The 22,133-nt window shown below is 40.5% G+C and overlaps 4 protein-coding genes across 4 annotated transcripts; 3 read left to right on the top strand and 1 right to left on the bottom strand.

The window, feature by feature from the left end:
* Positions 1-422: 422 nt before the first annotated feature.
* On the top strand, positions 423-702 carry LMH87_004851 (uncharacterized protein; the record flags this gene model as incomplete). Its single annotated transcript, XM_056196132.1, has 2 exons — positions 423-541; positions 603-702. 2 exons carry the CDS (start codon positions 423-425, stop codon positions 700-702), a joined length of 219 nt encoding a protein of 72 aa, XP_056049691.1.
* A 2,128-nt stretch (positions 703-2,830) lies between these two features.
* LMH87_004850 (uncharacterized protein) lies at positions 2,831-3,820 on the top strand (the record flags this gene model as incomplete). The annotated part of the gene is made up of 2 exons (XM_056196131.1): positions 2,831-3,189; positions 3,235-3,820. 2 exons carry the CDS (start codon positions 2,831-2,833, stop codon positions 3,818-3,820), a joined length of 945 nt encoding a protein of 314 aa, XP_056049690.1.
* A 13,625-nt stretch (positions 3,821-17,445) lies between these two features.
* LMH87_004849 (uncharacterized protein) lies at positions 17,446-19,626 on the top strand (the record flags this gene model as incomplete). The annotated part of the gene is made up of 1 exon (XM_056196130.1): positions 17,446-19,626. The coding sequence occupies one exon, from the start codon at positions 17,446-17,448 to the stop codon at positions 19,624-19,626; it is 2,181 nt and encodes a 726-aa protein (XP_056049689.1).
* A 391-nt stretch (positions 19,627-20,017) lies between these two features.
* LMH87_004848 (uncharacterized protein) lies at positions 20,018-21,136 on the bottom strand (the record flags this gene model as incomplete). Its single annotated transcript, XM_056196129.1, has 2 exons — positions 20,018-20,415; positions 20,482-21,136. The coding sequence occupies 2 exons, from the start codon at positions 21,134-21,136 to the stop codon at positions 20,018-20,020; spliced, it is 1,053 nt and encodes a 350-aa protein (XP_056049688.1).
* Positions 21,137-22,133: the final 997 nt, after the last annotated feature.

Raw genomic sequence — 22,133 nt, 5'->3', positions numbered from 1 at the left:
CATGGGTGGATAGGGGTGGGTGGGCCCAGCTCAGGTACGCGTGCCTCTTGACTGGCTGCTCGTTCTGGAAGCTCAGATGGGCGAGATGGGCGGGTGCACCACCGAAAATACAGCGGCTGCCCTCGCTGGCCAGCACCAGCAAATGGCAGCCTTGCCAACTAATATCTGTGACTTATTATTTATTGCTTCGTGGTAGAGCCATCGTACTTGTACAGAGCACCAGTTGCGAGGTGACGTGCTGTACACATCGACCTAATCTACACACATCTCACGCATTGCTCATCTTGCCGATGGCTGGCTTGCGCATAATGCTCCTTGCACCAGTAATAGAACCTGGACTGAAATTGGAGACCGCCCGGTGGGGAGGGGGAAGAACCACCACCTGCTAGCCAGGCCCGTCATGGAATCTGTCATGCATCGCGATGAGCTCCAAGGCACGGTATTGCCGCTGCAGCAATAGCAAGCCTCGCCCTGCACATCAGCTGCGTGCTATTGTCCCTGGGGCCGTCGTGATGAATGCCATTGTCTCGACCGATACTCGGTATGCCGCAAACAATCAGCAAGACCGACCGACTGACCGACTGACTGACTGACCAACCAAGAGATTGCAGTCAGCCATCAGCCCGTATTCACAGCCGACTGGTGGTCACTTTCCCTGTCCTCACCTTGTTCTTCTGTGCCAGCGATAGCCCGTCGAAATAAAAGAAAAAACAAGAGGTACCCCCGAACCGGCTCCACTCATGCAGGAACCAAGCAAGGAGGCTGTCAGCGACCCAGCCAGATTTCTCAGCCTCAACGCGAAATAAAACCCCAAAAAATACCCCGTACAGGCCGTGCAAAGAGGCATCGCAGTATGCAAAAGAAAGCAACAAGATGCAAGACTGTCACGCGAAACACGGCACTCACGGCTCGTTGGGGACCATGGCCGAGACACGGCATCGCGGAACAAGAACGCGCTACAGCACCAACCACACCTCCATTGTTCGCTGTATGGACGCCTGCCAGTGCATTTTCCCCATACACCGCCCGTCTGTCATCGAGATACGAAGCTCCATCCTTTGACTCTGCATTCTTCAAAATAGAAACAATACGGAGTAAAAAAGTCATCAACACGGCCCCTATCATTTCCCCATATTTAGAAATGAAATCTCGTATCGACTCAAAAAAAAAAAAAAAAAAAAAAAAAAAGGCTGTTGGTCTCTTGATAACTCACCTTCTCCCTCGGTAGCCGCTGTGGAGAACGGGGATTTCCACGGGTCGCCTTATCTGAGCTCCAAGTCAAAGTCTAGAACAGATGCGGTTACCGCTGCTCTCTTCTTTTCGGCCAAGTATTTGCTCGTCTTTTTTTTTCCCCCCCGCCCTCTGTGACTTTTCTTTACCTGGTCAAGAAGCCTTCTTCTCCCCGTGCTTGACCGACTCGCACCCCTGCGCGCGCGCTCTGGCCGGGTCATAATTTCCTTGGCCCTGCCTTGGCCCCCCCGTCGGTTTAATTTTACCAAAACAGACGATAATCTCCTTTTCGTCTCGGCTCAATTCTCGACGGTGACCAATTTGCCAATTTATTTTTTGACCTCATGCCCCCCCCCCAGTGACCCTCTGCAGAGATCGCGGCGGCATCGGCCCGCTGCTATTTTTTGTCACTTGCATGTCAGGATGCTCCCGTCTTCAGTGGCACGCTACTTTGCTATTCATAGAGCATTTAACCCGGGCCTTTTTCTTATTCTTCACCTGGGTGACTGGTAATTGTCTCTTGTCTCAGCATCTCTCTCAACGGTACATATTAGGCAGCTCATCTCATCTCTGCCGACGCCACGCTGCAGCCGCTGGCACAGGCGATTCAATCCAGACCACTCTCGTAGCGCCATCAACTGCCGCTCCTCCGTCCCAGCGGCCATCACATCACACCTCATTGCTTCGTGCAGTTCTTTTCCGCGGGTCGACTCTCTGGAATTCGCGGCAAAGCTTCTACAGACCCGAAACTGCTTCTCATTCCTACCCGTCCTTCAGACTTCACTGCTTATGAATGGAACGCGCTGTGTGGCTTGTTACCACCGTATTAATTCCACTAGACAATGGATCAACTAGCAGTATTCCAACAACCATTGCTGCCGCTCTGGCGCTGAAAATAGCCATCGCGGAAAAGGGTTTCTCATCCATGAAAGACTTGTATGTGCTGGTACGGCGTAGACCCATCGCCCCGTCGCCTTGGCATTTTTCCAAGCTTTTCCATCCCTGCCTGTTGCTCTCCCACTTCCTCAAGAATGGCCACCCTGGCCAAGTAAAAGTCTCTCGTGACGACCCGCGCCGGCACACAGGGGCAAACTCGACTTCATTTCCTCTGACCGTGATCCGTCATCACCCAGCAGCCGATTAATCACCGGCCTCAGCCGCGCTCACGCACGAACTTCCGTCTTCGGCCGCGGCATGGGACCTCGACGAATCACGGCGGAACGGTCCACCCGACATGCAGAGATGTGTGGAGTGCGATCGAGCGCTCCTCACGACTCCATGGCTCTCCATTCAAACGATGACTATTTGCCAATCGCTGATCAGAATCTTTCCTTTGCTTTGTTTGGCAGAAGTTGCTGCAAAACAGCGATGAGAATCTTTCCAACGATGATCTACACCTCTCTTGACAGATGGTCTATACAACCCGCCGGTGCTCCTCCATGTCCAAGCATACCCGTACAAAAATCATGAGAGGTTGAATTTTGACGGCAAGCTACGACAACGAAGCTGTTTTTGTTCTACGCGCGTAGTCTGTGCTTGTCTTCAGTTAGGACAGAAGAAGACGCCAGGACCTTCACCCTACCCAACATCCAGCCTGAATATGTTCGTGACACCTAGACCCCGCTTCCGTTTTCTCAACGGCCAAACATCTCTTCCATTCATCATGGCAGGTGAATATCCAACACTCGGCTCAGATGCCAGATTGCTGCCTGATGACATGGTCGAAGCCAACAATACACCATCACAGCTTGACGTCTTCTTGTACACCGGATGTGAAGAACAAGTCGAGGACGTGAGGCGCTACCAACGCAACGGCTACCACCCGGTTCTCCTCGGCGACATACTCCCCAAAGCAGGCACCTGTGTAGACAAACACCGAGAGCCGCGTTATAGAATTCTGCTCAAGTTGGGATTTGGAGCTTTTGCCACCGTGTGGCTGGCGCGAGACCTCGTCAATAGGTAGACAAGCCCAACCGCTGTGCGATGCCGTGCTTACCGCCGCAGTCGTTTTGTCGCGCTTAAAATCTGCATTGGTGCAGACGTTCCGGGTCTAAGCCAAGAATTGACAATTCTCTCCAAAATCCACAGTACCACTAAGAGAACGGCTGGTTACGAGAGAATCATCCGACTTTTAGACGATTTCACAATCGAGGGACCGAATGGATTACATGAGTGCTTGGTTACCGAAGTCATCGCCCCATTAAGCGAGTCGGAAATCCTACATCATTGCCCGTGGCATGCGCTGTACCAAATCTTGGAAGGGTTTGCTTTCCTGCATGGCGAGGATGTCGCTCACGGCGGTGCGTCGATCACGTCCTTTTTCTCGATTGAAGCTTGGGCCGAACACGAGGCCCATCAGTTCACAGCTAAGCTCCCTTATGATGAGCTGCGAGCCGTACTTCTAGACCTGGCCCGGAAGATGATCGTCACCGATCCGCAAAAAGATGTCCTGCAGGAGAGCTGTTGCAGCACCGTCTCTTCTGCGATCGTACCTTGGCCAATGGTCCCCGGGGTGAGTAAGCTCTGGCCAGGCGAGGATGAGGATGGGCCAGCTCGCCAAGCTGAGCGCATCGTCACGCATAGCTCATGACTCCAAGTATTGGGCCAATTTTTTTCGTCGTTACAGTGACGCGCAATGATCCGCGATTGAAAGCGCCCTAAGCTACCCTGCTGCAGCGACTGGGACCCAATTCCTGTCATCACAGCGCTCGACAGGAGTCAGACGACTCTGTGGCTTTGATTTAATCTGGGAGATGGAAATTGGGGGATTTCCAGCTCTGTAGCAAATCAGAAACGAGACCAGAGGCTCTCTACTTTTTCTTATTCAGCCTCCGTCAACCTTCCACGCATGGAGACCTTTTCCCTGCGTCCTGCGTCCATTGATGCCGGCTGCCCATGGAGAATGTGGTGTACGGAGCGAAGCGATGGAGGCACAAAGGGAGAAACGAGCACACGATGTAATAAAGCTTTATCAGAGATTTAGTGCGTATTAAGTGATATAGAAGCTAAGATATAAGATAGGCACGGCGGCGATAGAGGGCAGGAAGTGCTGTGGAGTACGTGACTGTGGCCTAATAATCCCCTAGCGAAAGAAAAAAGATATCGTCCTTAATGTTATAATAATAGTCTTAGTGTTAAGGTACTTATATAAGAAAAATAAAAGACTTTTTATTAAATTCCTAATAACTATAATATATAGTCCCTTTTTATACTTAATAGAGCTATATAATAATAATAGGTAAGGAAAAAATAAGTAAATAATTTATGTCTATATCTTTTATACTAAAAAACCTTCTATTCTTACTATATAGAAGTGTCTATCTTATAGAGGTAGTAAGCTTCCTATTTAGTCTATTACTAGTCTAACATCTTATACTAGTTAGCTAGGTAGATAATAGGGGGTTTAGTAGATAAAGTACTAAAAGAGGAGCCTTTATTATTATCGACGATATTAGGAGGATTATTACGGTTAGAAGTGCTATTAGTAGAGCTGCCGCTATTATCCTTAGGCGTTACGCTGTTAGCGGGGGTAGTGTTAGTAGTAGGGGTAGTGCTAGTCTTAGTGTTATCTTATTAGACGAACTTAGCTAAAAGGTGCTTATAGTTAGCTGTCTTTACTGTATAAAAGGGGTGAGTGTTAACTTTAGGCTTCCTGCCTTTCTAAATGTTAGTATAGTGTTAAATTAAATACTAGATATTATTATAACTAGCGATCCTCTTAGTGGCTGTGGGGTCTTCTATAGTTAGGCTGTTAATAGGCTTATTATTGCTAGTGGTGGGCGGTTTTTTAGTGGTAGTGGGGTCTTTTATAGCTAGGAGAGGCTTCTTATTACTAGTAGTTATAGGCTTAGTTTAGGTGTTAACCTTAGTGAGCTTTAACGTAGGTATACGCTTATAGTAGCAGCTAGTATAGTTCCTTTTATAAAAGGCGTATACTAGGTGTTCCTTATAATTTACTATAATATAGCTATATTATAAGTATTTAGTATACTATTTAGACTAACCTTAAAGTAACTAAAAATACTTATACTTCTTATAGTATAAGTAGTACTTATTAAGATTAAAACTATAATAGAGGTCCTTAGAAGAAATAGTAATTATAAGTAATATATAATATATAAGGGCGATATTAGAGCGCTTAATCTTATAGGTGTAACTAGGATTCTAAGAGTAGCTAATAGATAGAAGGACGACTTCTTTTTAGTAGTTAAGACTTTAGTTAATAGTATAGACTTTAATATATAAAGTGTCTACTTTATATACTAGAATGTCTATTAATATAGATAGTATTAGCTTATATTATTATATATATATATAAATAATAAGAATATAGCTATATTAAATTATATTAGTATTATATTTACTAGCCTTATATTCTAGCTAGTCGCTTATTAGGGGAAAGTTAATATTATAATAAAACTAGATAGCTATTTTAATATAATATTATATCTTAGTAGGGTTAGTAAAGGAGGTGCCTACTAGCTCCTTAGCGCTATCACTAAGTTTAAGCTATAAGAGATTCTTTTTAGGCTTAGATTCCTACTTTATAGCTAGCTATTACTAGAGAGACTATATAATAGAGTTATTAGTAAGGTTTATACACTCTATTTAGCTATTAAATATATTATAGTCTATATATTCGCCTATAGATCTAAAAACGTAATAGTTATAAATAAGAGTATAGTTTATAGTATAGAGGTTTTATATATAGGCGAGGAAGGGGTAACGATATTACTTACTAATAAGATTATTAAACTCTAGAGTAAGGGCTATCTTAGTTTAGGTTACTAGCTCTAGCTTAAAATATAACCGCTTATACTAGTATATAATAATTAGATAGAACTAGTTAGGATTATTAAGGATAATAGCAGCTATATCTAGCTAATAGGCGATAGGTATAAGTATTTAGGTCTTAGTAAGGAAGCCCGTCTTATTAATAATAACTAAGGTAGGTATATAGTTAGGATAATTATCTTTAAGGTCTCTTATTATATAGGGTATATAAAATATAATATCTATATCCTAGATAATTTAATAGAGTAGCTTAGTAATAGTACTTTTAAGTGTCTTTTTCTTAGCTTCTTATACTATAAAGTCTATATTATATTTAGCCTAGCTTTTATAAACGGCACTATAAGTGGCTAGGTTACTCTTAATATACTAGATAGCGATTAAGGCGAGACTATATTTATAGCGGCTAGGAGAGTGTAATTCCTAGCTAAGTTCTTTAAGACATATAATATGTTTATAGATAGTAGTAGGCGTGGCGTGGCGTTTTAGCTAGATCTTAGTTATAACCCGCGCTATAATCTCCTTAGTAGTAGGCTTAGGCTAAGGAGGCTTATAATAAAGGATAGTTAAGAGCTCTTTCTAAAAAGTAAACGTATAAGTGGCTAAATAGGTAGGATTATTATGTAAAAATATAGTGTGTATATCTAATATAAGGGCGTTTATACTAATAGTGTGGATAGTAGTTATTTAACCTAACTAGCTGTTAAGAATAGTGTTACCTATTAAAGTGCTAGATAAATATATTTAGGTAAAGGTAGACTTACTAAATCCTAGACCTCCTAAGAGGATAAACTTATTAGTTATAGAGGTTATTAGAGCTAAGGTGGCTTTACTATATTTACCTTAAAAAGCGCCCTATTAGAAGTGTATAGTAATACTAGGGAACTCTTTTAGTAGATTAGCCTTTATAATAGTATTTAGGTTGTAATTAAGACTTAGTTACTATACCTACTAAGCGGCGCCTTTAGAGTTAGTAGTTAGATTATTTATAAAGTAGGTAAAGTAACCTTTATGTTTTAGTATATTAGTATCTATATTATAGAAGATAACTATAAAGATAGTGTACCTTATATTATCTATAAACTTTTAGGGAGAGCTACTAATATTAGGGTTCTTATAGGAGAAATAGAGAGAGGGAGTAGATAAGTATAGCGGCTAGTTAGGGTGTTTTAGTGTCTTAAGGAGATAGAACTAATAACTAGAAATAGTACTTACGACTTATAGAATATAATAACTATACTACTTAATATCTATCTAAATAATATTATCTATGTTACTTTTAATAGAATGATAGGCTTTAAACTATATAGTAAGCTATATATAAACTACCTACTTATTTATAGGTGTGATAGTAATAAGAGTCGTAATAGCTTTAATAGTAATAGCTTTATATATGTCTATAATTTTCTAACTAGTAAGCTATTACTTTATAAGATTATAAGGAATATTAGGTAAAAGGAGACTAATAAGGCGCTTATATATAAAGGGGAGCTAGACTGTTATCTAGTCTGTTACTAATATAGGCTTATAATTATCTTCCTTAAAGTTGTTAATTAGCTGGCTATTAGTGTTATATAAGTTATTTTTTTATTTATAAGTATAGGTGTTATAATATTACTTATCTATACCTTTAATATAATCCTAAGCTATAGTGTTATAGTCTTTAAACTTAGTAAAGAAGGCTATAATAGTAGTATTAATATTTATAGCGTTTATAGCTATTTTAGGAATATCTTTAAACTTATAAGCTATATTTAGGTAGATCTCTACTAAGATTAAGAGATCTAGTAGGTAATTATAACTGTCCTTAAGATATTTAACCTTAAGGTAAAACTTATAGTACTAGCTATAACTAGTAATACTAAAGGTGTCTTTATCTATAGGTGCTTTTAGCTATTAGGTTATATCTATAAGAATTAGACTAGACTAAAAATATAAATAACTATAAACTAAACTCTTTATCTTTAAGAACCTTACTTTATAAGCTACGCCTATAGTAAGGATTTTTATATATTATATATTATTAATAAAGTTATTTATAGTTATAATAGAATAGGTAGGGATAGGATAGTAGGATATATTAATATTACTTATATTAAGTATCTTATTATTATTAATATTATTAAAAAATAAACTAACTAGGAAGCCTTCTATATAGTCACCTTATATAACTATAAATTTAAAAGTGTTATCCTAATCTTTCTATCTATAAATAAATAAGGAGATCTTAACTAAATTATCTTCTAGTAAGATATTTATAAAGGGGAGGAGGGCTTTTTTCTAGATATTACTAATAATAGCCTTTTAGTTAGTAAAGTTATATTATACTATAAAGATACTACCTTTAGGTAATAAGATAGAGAGCTTAGTAGCTTATAGAAAGTATACTATAGTGATAGTTAAGTTAAGGTTATAGTCTATAATTTTTTCCTTAATCTTATATTTTTCTTTATTATCCGCTTAGGATAGGGGAAAATTAGTGTCTTTTATAATAGAGTTTAGGACGTATAGTAGGTTATAGCCCTCTTCTTCCTTAATATTAAAGGTCTAGGCTTTAAGTGTAGTGCTATTAAAATCCGCGACTATATTATAGCCTAAAGTGTGTCTTTAGCCTATATACTAGTTATAGTATAAGCTAAATTATTTAGGACTATATTAGGAAAGTTATATATTAAGATAAGTAGTTAAACCGCTTTATTTACCCTTACTAAGACGACTAATACGTGTAAGGTAGTAGCTATAAATAGGGGCGGAGCTATTAGGCTAGAGAAGGATATATCTAGTCGACTTGCTATTAAATATATAGCTAGCTTTAAGGACTTTAGTAAGTTTTTTACCTTCTAGTTAGGTAAGGAGTTCCTCTTACTATTTTTAAGCTATAGTTTTTATTTTTAGCTTCTTTTCCTCTAATAGGGCGTCTTTATTATCTTATCTATTAAGGGTCTTAATACTGTTAGGACTAAAATTATCTACGCTAAGAGGGCTGTTAGCGATCTATCTATCGTTAATAGCGGGGCTAGGAGGGCTAGGAGGGCCGTCTAAGTACTATTTGTTATTAGCTAGGCTAAAGGGGTTAGCTATAAGACTAGAAGGATTTTTAGGGCCCTAGTTATTATTAGTAGGGCTAGGCGGGTTAGTAGAGCCCTAGGTGGTGGCTATTAGACTAGAGGGATTATTAGAGCCCTAGTTATTATTAGTAGGGCTAGGAGGATTATCAGAGCCCTAGTTAGTATTAGTAGGTTTGGGCTAGATAGCTGTGGGCTTGTCTTTCTTAACGCTATTAGGGGTAGTAGAGGGTGGAGAGAATAGGAGAGTCTTAATCTTATCTTTCTTAACGCTATTAGGGGTAGTAGAGGGGGGGGCGGGCTAAGAGGCTACGATCTTATCTTAAGGGGGCGGGGCTAGAGAACTATAAGGTTTTAGTGTATACTAGTTATGTTTAGTATAGTGGCGGTCTTTATAGGATTTAGCTATAGTAATAAATATTTAGTGAATATAAGAGGTAGGGCGCTAAGAGTACTTTTAGAAAATAAAGAAAGCTATAAGCTTATAGAATAAAGATATTTTTAAATAGAAAAATTTATTAACTTTAGCCTTTTTTAACTTATTTTACTATATTTATAGATATATTTATTATTAGCTAGCGACCTAACTGTTAGAGCTAGTTATTAGGTAATAGCAAAATTTTTATATATAATATAATATAATATTATAATTAGAGATAGGGTAGGTATATAAGAATAAAAATAGTATAGTTATAGCCTTAAAGAATAAAATCTCTAAGGTCTATAACTAGCTGTTTTAGATGTGTTAATAGTGTAAATAAAGGTGTAGGATCTTAATGTGATTAACTATATATAATAGGCGGCTAAAATTAAAGCTTACTATAACTATTATAAATAGAACTAGTTAAGTAGTTATAAGATATCTTATTATAAAGATCTTTCTAGTTCCTAAGTGTCCTAATCTTAAGAATATCTAAACTATTATATTAGGTATTCTATATAGCTATTTTTATATCTCTTATCTAAAATTTCGTTAATAATAAACTTTTCTTCCTTATAATAGTGTATAGGGCCTAAAAAGGCTACTAGATAGGTATTTAGGTGTACTAGTTCTAAGTTCTTAATACTTATTTTAGGGTGTTATTTAAGGTAGTCTAGTAGGTTAAGATAGAGGCGGAGCGGGCTAATAATTTTAGTTATATAAAAGGGACTAATATAGCGATAAGATAACTTAGTTTAGCTTTATAAGTAGTAACTATCTTAACTAGGTTTAGTAAGCTTAATATAAACTATATCGCCTTCTTTAATATAAGGTGGCGGTTTATAGTTTTTATTATAGAGAATCTTTATCTAGGTAGTAGCTAGCTATATAGTATCTTAGGTAAGCTTATAGCGCTATTATAAAGCGATAAGGAGGGTATAAGAGTCTTCTATACTAATAATAGCGTTTAGGTTTAAGAAATAGACTAATAAGCGATTATAGAGTAACTTAAATAGGGAGATATCTATTAATATATATCTATAATTATTAAGGTAGTTTAAGATATATAGTAAAAATAAATACTAGGTAGAAGTATTATATTAAGCTCTAATAATAGTATAAAGGCTATAGATAAGAGTTTATATAAAGTGTTCTACTTATCTGTTTGCCTATTAGTAGTATAGGGCGCTTATTACTATTATTATATTAGTAGCGTAATAAAGAGCTATCTATAACTAGGATACTAACTTAGGATTATTATTATAAATTAGGATATATAGTATGCCCTAATTTAGATAAATTTATTAGATATAATACTTAGCCTATTAGGTAGCGTCCTAATTTAGGCGATTAATAATTACCCTTATTATCTTAGTAAACTTATTAGTAATAAGTAGTAAAGTGTCTATATCTATATCTATAGGTAGGCTGGTAATAAAGTCTAGATATAGCGTAGATAAAGGAACTTTTAGTGTTAGAATAGGTACTATATCGCTATAAGGGAGGCTATACTAAGGTTTAGACTTAGTATATTCTAGATATCTATTAATATAACACGTAACTATTTTATAGACACTTAGGTAGAAAATTAGAGGGAGGAGGAACTTATAAGTGTTATAGATATTAGGATAAGTGTAGTTGTTATATACTATCTATATAATATCTTAAATAATAGCTTTTAGAATATATAGGTAAGGGGCCTTATTTAGGCTTTTATAGAAAAATAGTAGGCCTATATAATAATAAATCTTAAAGGATAGTAAACTATACCTAGTCTTATTAATCTTATAGAAAACCTTATAGAATATATAGTTAACTAGTAGGGCAGTTAAGATCTTATTATAGAGCTCTACTAGGAAGGCTTTTAGAGTAGGAATAGGAATAGCTATTATAGGTAGGACGTCTACTTCCTTCTTAGGAATTACGGGTAGGTGAGAGAGTGTATCTATATTAATATAATAGCGGCCTTAGTGATATATAATTTATACTTTATTTCGCTATTTTTCTAGGAAGAGGCGCTAGTTTACTAGGCGGTACTTACTTTTAGGTTTATTAGAGCTAATAGATTAGAAGGTATCTCTAATAGTAGTGTGGTCTATAATAATAATAACTAAGAAGCTATCTAAATAATATTCTAGTTTTCCTAAGGCCTAAACTAAAATACTAGTTTCTAGTTCTATAGCGTTATAGTTTATCTTAGCTAGTAATAGCGCTTTAAAGAGGAATATAATTAGACGTATTACTTTATCTAGTTATTATTAGTATAAGGCTATATTATAACTATATTTCTTACTCCTATTAATGTGTAATTTAAATAGTATACTAAAGTCTAGATAGGCTATTATATAAGTTTTAACTAATATAGTCTTTAGCTTATTCTAAGTAATCTTGCCTTTATCTTAAAGGGCTTTATACTATTCTAAATCCTATTTAGTAGTATACTTATTATATTAGGGGTTCTATTTAGAGGTAGACTTAAATCCTGCTATTTTAAGCTTTTATAGTAGCTTTACTAAGTTAGTAAAGTAGTTAATAAAATTATAGTAGTAACCTATAAGGCTAAGGCTAATCTTAAGGTCTTTAAGATTATAAGGCGTAGCTAGGTTATAGATAGCTTCTATCTTTTAGGTGGTAGTGCTTAAACCTAGGCGGGATATAAAATATCTAAGAGCTTATAAACCTTCCTATATAAAATAGTATTTTATAAGTAAAAGAGTATAACTAGAAGTAGCGAGGATATTTAGGACTATATCTAGGTAAATAAAATAATCTATAGTTATATAAGAGTATAGGATAATATTATTAATATATATAGCGATAAACTACTAAAGGTAGGGGCGTATAAGGGCTTCTATATAGTGTTAGAAGAAGGATAGGCTTATAGCTAGTCTTATAGTGCTAGACGTAAAACATTCCTATTCTTAATACTAGGTAATAAAGGTAGTAAGCTATTTATATTTAGAATAGATAGGCTGCTAAAAGAAACCCTTAGTTAGGTTAAGGTAGGAAAAAATAGAACACCTTTAGAAGGAGGAGAGGATATCGTCCTATTAAGGCAGCGGGTAGGCATCTAATACGAGCTTAGTATTAACGCGATATAGGTCTATAACTATATAAGGTTTACTATTACACTATATAATAAATATAGGGCTAGACACTAAAGATAGTTCGCCTAAAGGTATAGACTTAACGACACCTTAGGTATATAAGGGATTAATTATCTTATTAAAAGCGTCCTTATTATAGTAAGATATAGTGTAAGGCTATTAGCTAAGGTCTTTTAAAGAGATACTATCTTTTAGGGTAATAGGTATTTTTACGCTATTATTAAAACGCCTAATACCTATATAGAAAAGCCTTATATAATAGGCTATAATATGATATATATTATTAGTATAGGTGACGCCCTAGGTATTAGAAATGTTAGTACTAGAAAGATTAATATTAGTGTCTAGTTTAGGAATATAAAATAGGTATCTATCTAGTTATCTTAGGTCCTCTAGTTCTATATTTAGGCAGTTAGGGCCTAATAGTTCGTCTAAGGGAATATAAGCACACTTATCTATAGTAAAAACGTCCGCTAACTATATCTAATATACTTAATAAAAGTGTCCTAAGAATTATCCTCTATAAATGTGTATTAGGGCTATACTAAGATTAGAGATAGGGAATACCGTCTCCTTTCTAGTAATAATACTAGGTACTAATAATACTATTATCTAGCTGGTATAATTAGACATAATAGTTGGGTCTATAAGGTAACTATCTGTGTGGCAGGGGAGGTGACTATAACGGAGTGAAATGGATGTTATGCTGCCTAGTAGGATTATATAGGGAGTAGTAGTAAGTAACTAACACTTAATAGCTTTACTCTATTAGGGTAGCACTATAGAGACCGCTATATAGTTGTTACTGACTTATAAATAGTCTAGTTCCTGTCCTTAGCCCTAGAGGATATATAGCTAATTAGGCTAGAGGAAATAGTTGCTAAGAAGTAGGCTATAAGGGAGGAACTTAACTATACGAATAGTGGCTATAAATAAGACGAAATAGTTTATAACTATATATAATATTATAGGTAAGTGTACCGTCTTATAACTAAGGACTTATATCTTAGCTATACTACTAATAGATAAGGGTTTAACGGGTTTTAAGGGTAGGTAAGTAAAGTATAACTAAAAATATAGGCGACTAATAAGATTATAACTAGTTCTAGTATTAAAGATTATTAATATTATAGTAGTAAGCGTATAAAGATAGCTATATAACTAGGTATAAATAAGCTAGTCTGCTAATTCTAATAGTAAAAGTTATTATAATCTAGCCTATTAGGGTATATTCTTTTCTTAGTAATATAGGTTTTATAACTTTATAATAGATAGTAATAAATATATAGATATCTATAGTAGGGGCGGCTTACTCCCTACTAGTAGCTATAGTAATCTTTTACTATAAGGGACTAATATCTATCCTTATTAGTAAAGGTATCTAAAGATAGCTTAGTAATATTTACTTAAATTAGATAGACTTAGGCAGCGGGTAGAGGTAGGCGGTTAAAACGCTCCTTCCTTACTTTAGGCTAGTTAAAATACAGTTTATTACTATATAAATTATAATAGTGATCTTAAGAAGGTAACTAGTACCTATCTTATAAGGGTAAGTAGTAGTGGTTATTATTATTAGGACAGTAATAATCCTAAGAGTTAGAATAGGGTAGACTATTCTAATCTAAATAGTTACTATTATTAGCTAAGTAGGGTTATAATTCTTAGCTAGATAGGGGAATACCTATTTATTAGGGACGATAATCTTTACGCTTATATCTATTATCCTAACTATTAGATAATTAAAAGTTATAGAAATCTCTAGAGTAAGGGCGATTAAATACTATATTATCTTAGGGTTTATATAGGCGGCTATAGCTATATAAACTGTTAGAGTCTTAGTATAAGTATAGCTAAGATTAAGATAGTTAAGGACCTAAATTATATCTATTCTAAGTAGTATAGCTTTTAGATAATTAGGAGAGCTCTTACTAAAAGGTTATTATAACTTAATTCTACTATTTCTAATCTTTTCTAGCACTTAGGGCTTTAGATATAAGTGTTTATTATACCTATTTACTAGAAAGATTATCACTCTAAGTGTTAACGAGTTTAGAAAGGGTAAGGTCTATATCTAATAGTAGGCGGTAAGTAACTAAGTTATTATTAATATAGCTAGCTTTACTATATTTAGTAATCTTCTAGTTTAGGTACTAATTTAGAGATAAAACTAACTTATTTATAAATAAGTAGATAATACTATTTACTTCTTAAATAATTTAACTATAGTTAAGCTAGAAACGTTAATAAAGTTATTCCTTCTAAAAAGGAAAGTCTAAGATTAGCCTGTCTTTAATAAAAGGACTAAAAGAATTAAACTATTTATAGCTATCTAATTCTAGTTAGGATATTAGACTAGGAATAATAGAAGCTAATATAGTGTCTTCTCTATAAAGCTAAGCTAGTATATTTAACTAGGAGATATATATGTTAACTAATATAATAGTAGAGTTATATATAAGGAGGCTAAGCTTAGGGATAGTGTGGATATAAGGTCTACTCTTTTCTTTACCCTATCTATATTAGCCTAGTAGGTTATATATGTCTTTATTAGAGTAATATTTATAATATAGTAGTAGGCTATATATATTATCGTTAAAGTAATGTTTATAGTAAGGTTAAGAACTAGGGATATTATTATCTATAATATAACTATATCTTTTAGCGGAATAATATAGGCTAAGGGTAGATATATTTTAGCTAGAGTAGGACTAGTACTATTATATTAGTTATTATTATATAAGGTTAGCTATATTAGGACCTTATTAAAACTATAAGACTATAACTATAATAGCTTACTTATTAAGGAAGATAGAAGTTTTCTTATTTAAATCTTAGAGAGTCCTAGCTTTTAGTTAACTATAGTTTATAGTAGGTATACTATAAAGGATAGCTTTAGTTACTACCACTTTACTATTAAGTAAGGGCTAGAGATATAAGAGGTAGCTATTCTAGATTTCCTTAGTGGTAATACTAATAATAATAGTGTCTTTTAAATAATCCGCTCTAGTATAATCTTTAAGTGGCTATATAAGGGATACTAGAGGGGCTATACTAGATTATCTACTACTATATATACTAGTAAGTAATACTAGTTTTAGGGGTATAATAGGATATGGAGGTTAGGAGGTGACTATAGATAGATAGAAGGAATTAGGGGGTGTCTTACTAGTACTAGGTGGCTTAGAGGGTATATTATCTAGGCTGTTACTTTATATACTATTATTATATAAGATGTTTTAAGGTTTATACTAACTAGAGAAGGATTTAGCCTAGTAGGTAAAGAGCGGTCTTTATAATTCTAATAGTAGCGGTTTAAAGGTTCTTCTACTATAAATAGGTAAGTCTTTAGTAAGAAGGTCTTAAAGGTTAATAAGATTAAAGGATATAGGAAAGGCTTTTAGGGTTATAATATCCTATTAAGGAAAGGGAAAGGGTACCTTATCTATTAGTATAGTAGGCTTAAGGTCTACTTCTTAGTGTTATTCTTTTAGTAGGAAGTGTCTATTAGTGTTATAATAAGGGAGGTTCTTACTATATCTAAAGTAAGTACTATAAAAGGGTCCTATTAGTAATAAGAATAGGTTAATAAGATATAAAGGTCTAAGATAGAAAGTAGATTAGATTAGTTAATAAACTGCTAGCTCCCTTTAAAGAAGTAATAGGGGTAGTTATAAGCTAGGTCTTAATATATAGGATATTAATATTATATTATAAGACAGTTAGGGCTAGCTATTAGGAGGAAAACTAAGCTAATAGGGGCCTTTTATATCTAAAGGTAATAACTTAAAGGATTTTTATATTTAAGTTCCTTAAGTATCTATTTTAAACTTTTAATAATAATTTATAGCTTATAGGAGTGGGTTAGGCTTAACTATATAGAAAGCTTATTTAGCTTAGGGAGGTCGTATTAAAGAGGGTTATAGGAGGCTTATTTAGGCTTAACTATACTAAAAGAGGAGCGAGGCTTAACTTAGGGAGTTTAAAAGGCTTTAATTTATATAATCTTAGGATTAGGAGCGCGGCTTGACTATCTAGTGACTAAGTTACGTTATAGACTGTTAGCGGAATGGTTAATAAACCTTATCTGAGAGCGGGGCTAGCTTAGGATTGGTATAGGGTGTTAAAGAACTTATTTCCACGCTAAGGCAATTACTACTATATGGTGTACGGAGTGAAGTGATAGAGGTATAAAGGGAGAAACAAGCACACGATATAATAAAGCTTTATTAGAGATTTGGTGTGTATTAAGTGATATAGAAGCTAAGATACAAGATGGGCACGGCGGCGATGGAGGGCAGGAAGTGCTGCGGAGCACGTGACCGTGGCCCAACAGAGAACGTCCTAGATAATTCGTTTGGAAGTGCCCCGACTTTTTTTTTTTGATTTGTTTTTGATTTGTTTTTGATTTTTTTATTCTTTTTTTTTTTTTTTTTTTTTTTTTTTTTTATGTTCCTGACTTTTAGTCTAATTTTTGTTCGTCTACTTTTCTTTTAAGAGAGACGATAGTAACACCGGAACGAGTTGCAGCTGCGTGTAAGTCGTCCGTCACGTGCGTGCAGTTGTTTGTTCGATGATCGTTGCTGGGCCAACGCCGCCACAGAATGCTCCCTGCGTCTGAGCTCCACAACGACAACCAGCATTCGAGTTTGGAACGAAACGAAACTCCTTTTGCATTTCAACAAACAAATACAACGCAAACAACCAGACTTGAATGATTGAATGATTGAATGCGCATCAAATTCTTCTTTTACTGCTTCTCGTCTTTAGCCTGCCATAACCAAAAACGACGTTACGATTATATTCATCACACAACAAACGACAGCTAGAAAACATGTTTCCGCTGTCACCGGCACACGATGCCACCCTCAACCGCTCACCTAGCCCTCGTCGCTACGAAGGCGACTACGAGGTCCGGAAATATACAGTGACATCCACGAGCGAGGACCACATCTACACAAAGACGTCTGTCAATGAAGACGGAGACACCATGTCCTCGCCGCTCGTCAGCAACACCAGCGCCGTGACGGCCGCCACTACCCACAGCCAGCAAGAAAACGGCAGCTCGCGGCCCGCCAGCGTCATGAATGGACCGAGCCTGTCGCCGGTTAAAGACCGCCGCCACAGCCGCGTCATCTCGGGCACAGAGCTTTCGCCCCTCAAGATTCTCAACCGCAAGCGCAGCAGTGAGGAGGCGTCCCAAATAGACGGCAGCAACATGGGGCCGCCCCCGACGCGGACTGCTAGAAAGATTTCGTCGCCGGAGAAGCGGTTCCCCGTCAAGATTGGCGGCGGCGGAGTGGATGAGGTGCGAGACAGGCAGGCCAGCCTGGATGAGACAATGCGAACGAATGGGCACCTGCAGCGTCCCATTGACATTTTTGAAGATGACGAGGAGGAAGAGAACAAGGCGCCGTCACGGCCGCCGACGGCAATGAGCAACCAGGAAGATGGCGGCTTTAACCCAGACGACACCATGGCCAGCACGTTTAGCACCTTTTCGGCCGTACCGACGCTCACTAGCTACGCCAACTGGCGGGCGCAGCAGAGCCCTGCCAAGCTGGCGGCGCTCGCCAACGTGTCGTCGTCGCGTCCGAGCACACGAGACGAGAGTAGCAACACGACTAATCTTCTCATGGACTTTACCGACTCGCTGCGGCACCCGCGCCGCTCCCCGGAAAAGAAGCCGCTGCCGTCGTCCAGCACGATGCCCAATCTCACTGCGGCCACGCCAAGCAGAGCCGGCGCCACGACAGCGCTCATCGACTTTGACATTCCCCCGCTGCCGACGCCGCGTAGCATGCCGTCAATCTCCTCGCGCGAGCTCGAGTCGCTGAAGTCTGGCTTCCTTTCTGAAATCTCATCCCTCAAGGCCTCTCTGAGTGGCAAAGAGGCCGAGGTGCAGTCCCTCAAAACGGCGGTCGGCGACGCGGAGAAGCGCGTGGGCGAGTCTCTGGAAAAGCTCCGCGAGGAGTCGGCCCAGCGCGAGCAGGCGGTGGCTGAAAAGGAAGACTGGGAGCGCCGCGGTCGGGAGATGGAGACCGTGCTGCACAAGCTACGCGATGAAATTGTCCACGGGCAGCAGGAACGGGAGGAGGTGGAGCACAAGCTCGAAGAGAGCGAGAAGCGCCGCGAGGCTGCCGAGATTATGCACCAAGAAGCGGAAAGCAAGATTGCCGGCCTGCGCGCTGGCAGAGAGACTGAGTCGGATCCCAGCAAACCCTCGTCCCCGGGAGAGACGAGCAGAGAGGCAGAATTGGCCGTCGAGCGCATGTCGCGTGAGCTGCACGGACTGTACAAGATCAAGCACCAGACCAAGGTGGCGGCACTGAAGCGATCCTACGAGTCCCGCTGGGAGAAGAAAGTCAAGGAGCTCGAACGCCGCGTGCTCGACCTCTGCGAGGAGAATGCGAGCCTGCAGGCTGGACACCCCAACCCAGACGACACGCTGCTCGTGGCCGCGCAGGCCAACGCCGAGGCGGACAAGGAGCAGGCGAGCCGCGACCGCGTGACGATTCGCGAGCTCAACGCCACGGTGCAGCGCCTCGAAGCCGTCGTGTCCTCTGTGCAGGGCGACAACCAGCACCTGCACGGCCTGCTGGAGCAGGAGCGCGTCGAAAAGGGCGAGCTCGTCCAGCTGGCCGAGGAGATGATGTCGATGCAGAGCATTGTCGGCGGCAAGCAGGCGCCCTCGGCGGCAGCAGCGCTACCATCCCCTTCACGCCCGATGATGCCGGAGCCGGGCCATGCCGCTGGGGCCAAGACACCCGGCAAGAGGCCCCTGTCGCTCCAGACGACCACGCCCGGACGGCAAATCATCCCGGACGGGAGAAGGGGCAGTGTTGGCAAAGCGTCGGGACTGAGGGCCCCGGGATCGGCGTATCGTGGTGGTGCTACTGCTGCGGCGGCAGGAAGCGGGATTGGAGGCGCGGCGGGGCTGAGAATCCCGGGATCGAGAAGTGGGATTATGAGCTCGATTGAGAAGATGGGCAGCCATCGCGGCCGCGGTCAGTGATTTTCTTTTTCAAAGTCGCTGGTTGGGATGCTGGTTCTTGACGAGTGTGTTATGATGTTACGAGACGGTGAATAGGTTGAGACATGGACTGGATAAACATGGACGGATGGATGAATGGACATGTCTAGGTGTGGGATTGATTGCTTTTTTTTTATTTTTTATTCTCATGTCATCGCAGATGACGGGCGTTGATACCATTTTTGCATGACCTTCAAGCCTTTAATGATGATGAACCTTTTACCCTCTCTTCAATTTGAAATTGTAGCGACACAAATACTGATGTTGGCCCTGCCTGGTTTCTGATATACGACATGTCGTACAGAGCCATGATTATTCTACCGACATGTTGCACGCCCTTCAAGCCTCCTCGGCCTCGATGCTAGTCACGCCATCACAGGCCGTACGCCTCCTTGGCGGTGCCGCCAAAGATCATGGCCCTCTCCTCGTCGTCCAGCGACGCCATCCAGCACATCTTCTCGACGACCTCTTTCCAGCGCGGCCAGCCCTCGCCCTCGGGCATGTCGACGGTGCAGACGGGCCAGTCGCTGCCAAACATGATGCGGCGGGCGCCAAACGTGGCGAGGACGACGCCGAGCCAGCCAAACGTCGACTGGAAGATGTGGGCGGCGTCCTGGGCGCGCAGGGCGGGGGGCATCTCGGCGAAGCCGCCGGACAGCTTCATGTAGACCTGGGGCACCTTGCCGAGGGCGTAGATGGTGGTGCGCCAAGCGTGGAACGAGGCGTCGGTGGCGAGGCTGTAGACGGAGAAGTCGGGCTTGCAGAGGTGGTCTGTTTGCGGTCAGCGGGCTCATCTAATCAGGAGCTTGGGGGCGGGGGGGAGAGTGAGAGGCGTACTGATGACTAGCTTGACCTTTTCGTCCTCGGGCACGCCGTCGTGCACGCGGTCCACGAGCTCAATCAGCTCGTCGAGCTGCTTGCGTCCCCGGCGGTGCTGGTCCACGCCGACCTCGAACACGAATCCGCGACGGCCAAGCAGCTTTAGCCCGTCGATGAAGTCCTGCTCCAGCATGGTGCCGCTGGGCTTATCCTGCAGCAGGTAGCGGAAGCCCTTGACCTTGGGCCAGGCCTCGCCCGCCTCCTCCTTGACCCTGTCGAGGTACTTGTCCAGCACCTTGGGCCCGCTGGGGAGCGGCGCCCAGGGCACGATGCCGAGGCAGAGCTTCTTGTCTTCGGCGGCGTGGCCCTCGCCGTCCTTGGGCTCGCCGAGCGCGATTCGGCGCAGCCAGCGGACCTCTTGGAGCGGCGCGTCCCAGCCGGAGCCGTCGGCGGCGCCGGCGGCCAGGTCGTGCTTGCGGTCCGTCTCGACAAAGATGAAGCCGAGGAGGGACGGGGCCGTCTTGGTGGCTTCCTTGTACTGCGCGAGGGACTGCTGGCCGTAGAGCGGGTGCTCGGGATGCGCCCAGGAGAGGGTGTCGAGCTCGGAAGCTGGGTAGAGGTGGATGTGGGCGTCGATGATGGGGAGCACGAGCTGGTTGTCGGAGGAGGCCATGGTTATGTGGAATGTTGGGTATCGAGTGGGAGGGTTATGTTTGGTTGGTGGTGTTCGGTGCGGTGCCTGACTCGCCAGGAGCAAAGCGAATGCTTTTGTACGAAGAAAGAGGTTCGAATGAAGAAAATGAGGCCGTTGAAGAAAAACAAGAGGCCGTTTAATGGAAATGAAGACGAAAAAAGGAAGCAAGAAGCTGAGCAAGCTAGAAGCTAAGCTACCCCGCCATCGCCGCAGGGGAGCTCCCCACTATTCAATGTAGCGGTATGGCTGCATGTTCCTGGCCGACGGTTGGTGCTACGGTGTTGGATATTTAGCGGCTACTCATGAGAATGGATGTATTGCTCATTTTGACTTGTCCGGATATTTGATTCATTTACATGCGTAAACTTTATCCTGAAGCGTTGCGCAACTGTAGCGGCTAGCGGCCGGAGGACTGGCCCACAGCGGGGGAGCCATTTAGACGTCGGGTATTACAGAAACTGTCTTGGAAATAAACGTTTTGCGGCGTCACATCCATCTGAAGAAAATTCATGATGCTGTTGCTCTCTTGGTATCAGTCGTCACGCAGAATGGGTCCTCGGCTCTCAACATCATCCGAGCTGAGGCAGCCGGTACTGCCCCTGCGCCGAAAGAAGTAGCTCGTAGCCACGAGGCGTGACTCGACAGCCGCGAGGTGTGCTCTACATTTCGCATCTTACTCAAGGCTTCCGAGACCGAATGGAGAGATGAGAATCTTTAGAGCTGAGCGTTCGAATCCACAGACGAAACGGGCTGTTGCTGCCGCGCCTCCCGTCGCCATAGGGCTGGTCGGAAAGCTGATGCCTTGCCTGGACACACCAGGAACAGCACCTCTAATCTTGATGCCTAGATTTTCGGGGCTCGACTGCAGTCATCATCGCTGCGCCTTCAGCCTTTCATCTAAATGTATACGACACTAAAAAACTAGCCGTATTCCTCGCGTCAAGGTTAATAGTGGGCTCCCAGCCGTTGACGTCTT

The sequence above is a fragment of the Akanthomyces muscarius genome, chromosome 2 (genome assembly GCF_028009165.1).
Source record: "Akanthomyces muscarius strain Ve6 chromosome 2, whole genome shotgun sequence".
Taxonomy (NCBI): domain Eukaryota; kingdom Fungi; phylum Ascomycota; class Sordariomycetes; order Hypocreales; family Cordycipitaceae; genus Akanthomyces; species Akanthomyces muscarius.
Note: the sequence above shows the minus strand (reverse complement) of the source record. Positions and strands in the feature narration are given on the sequence as shown.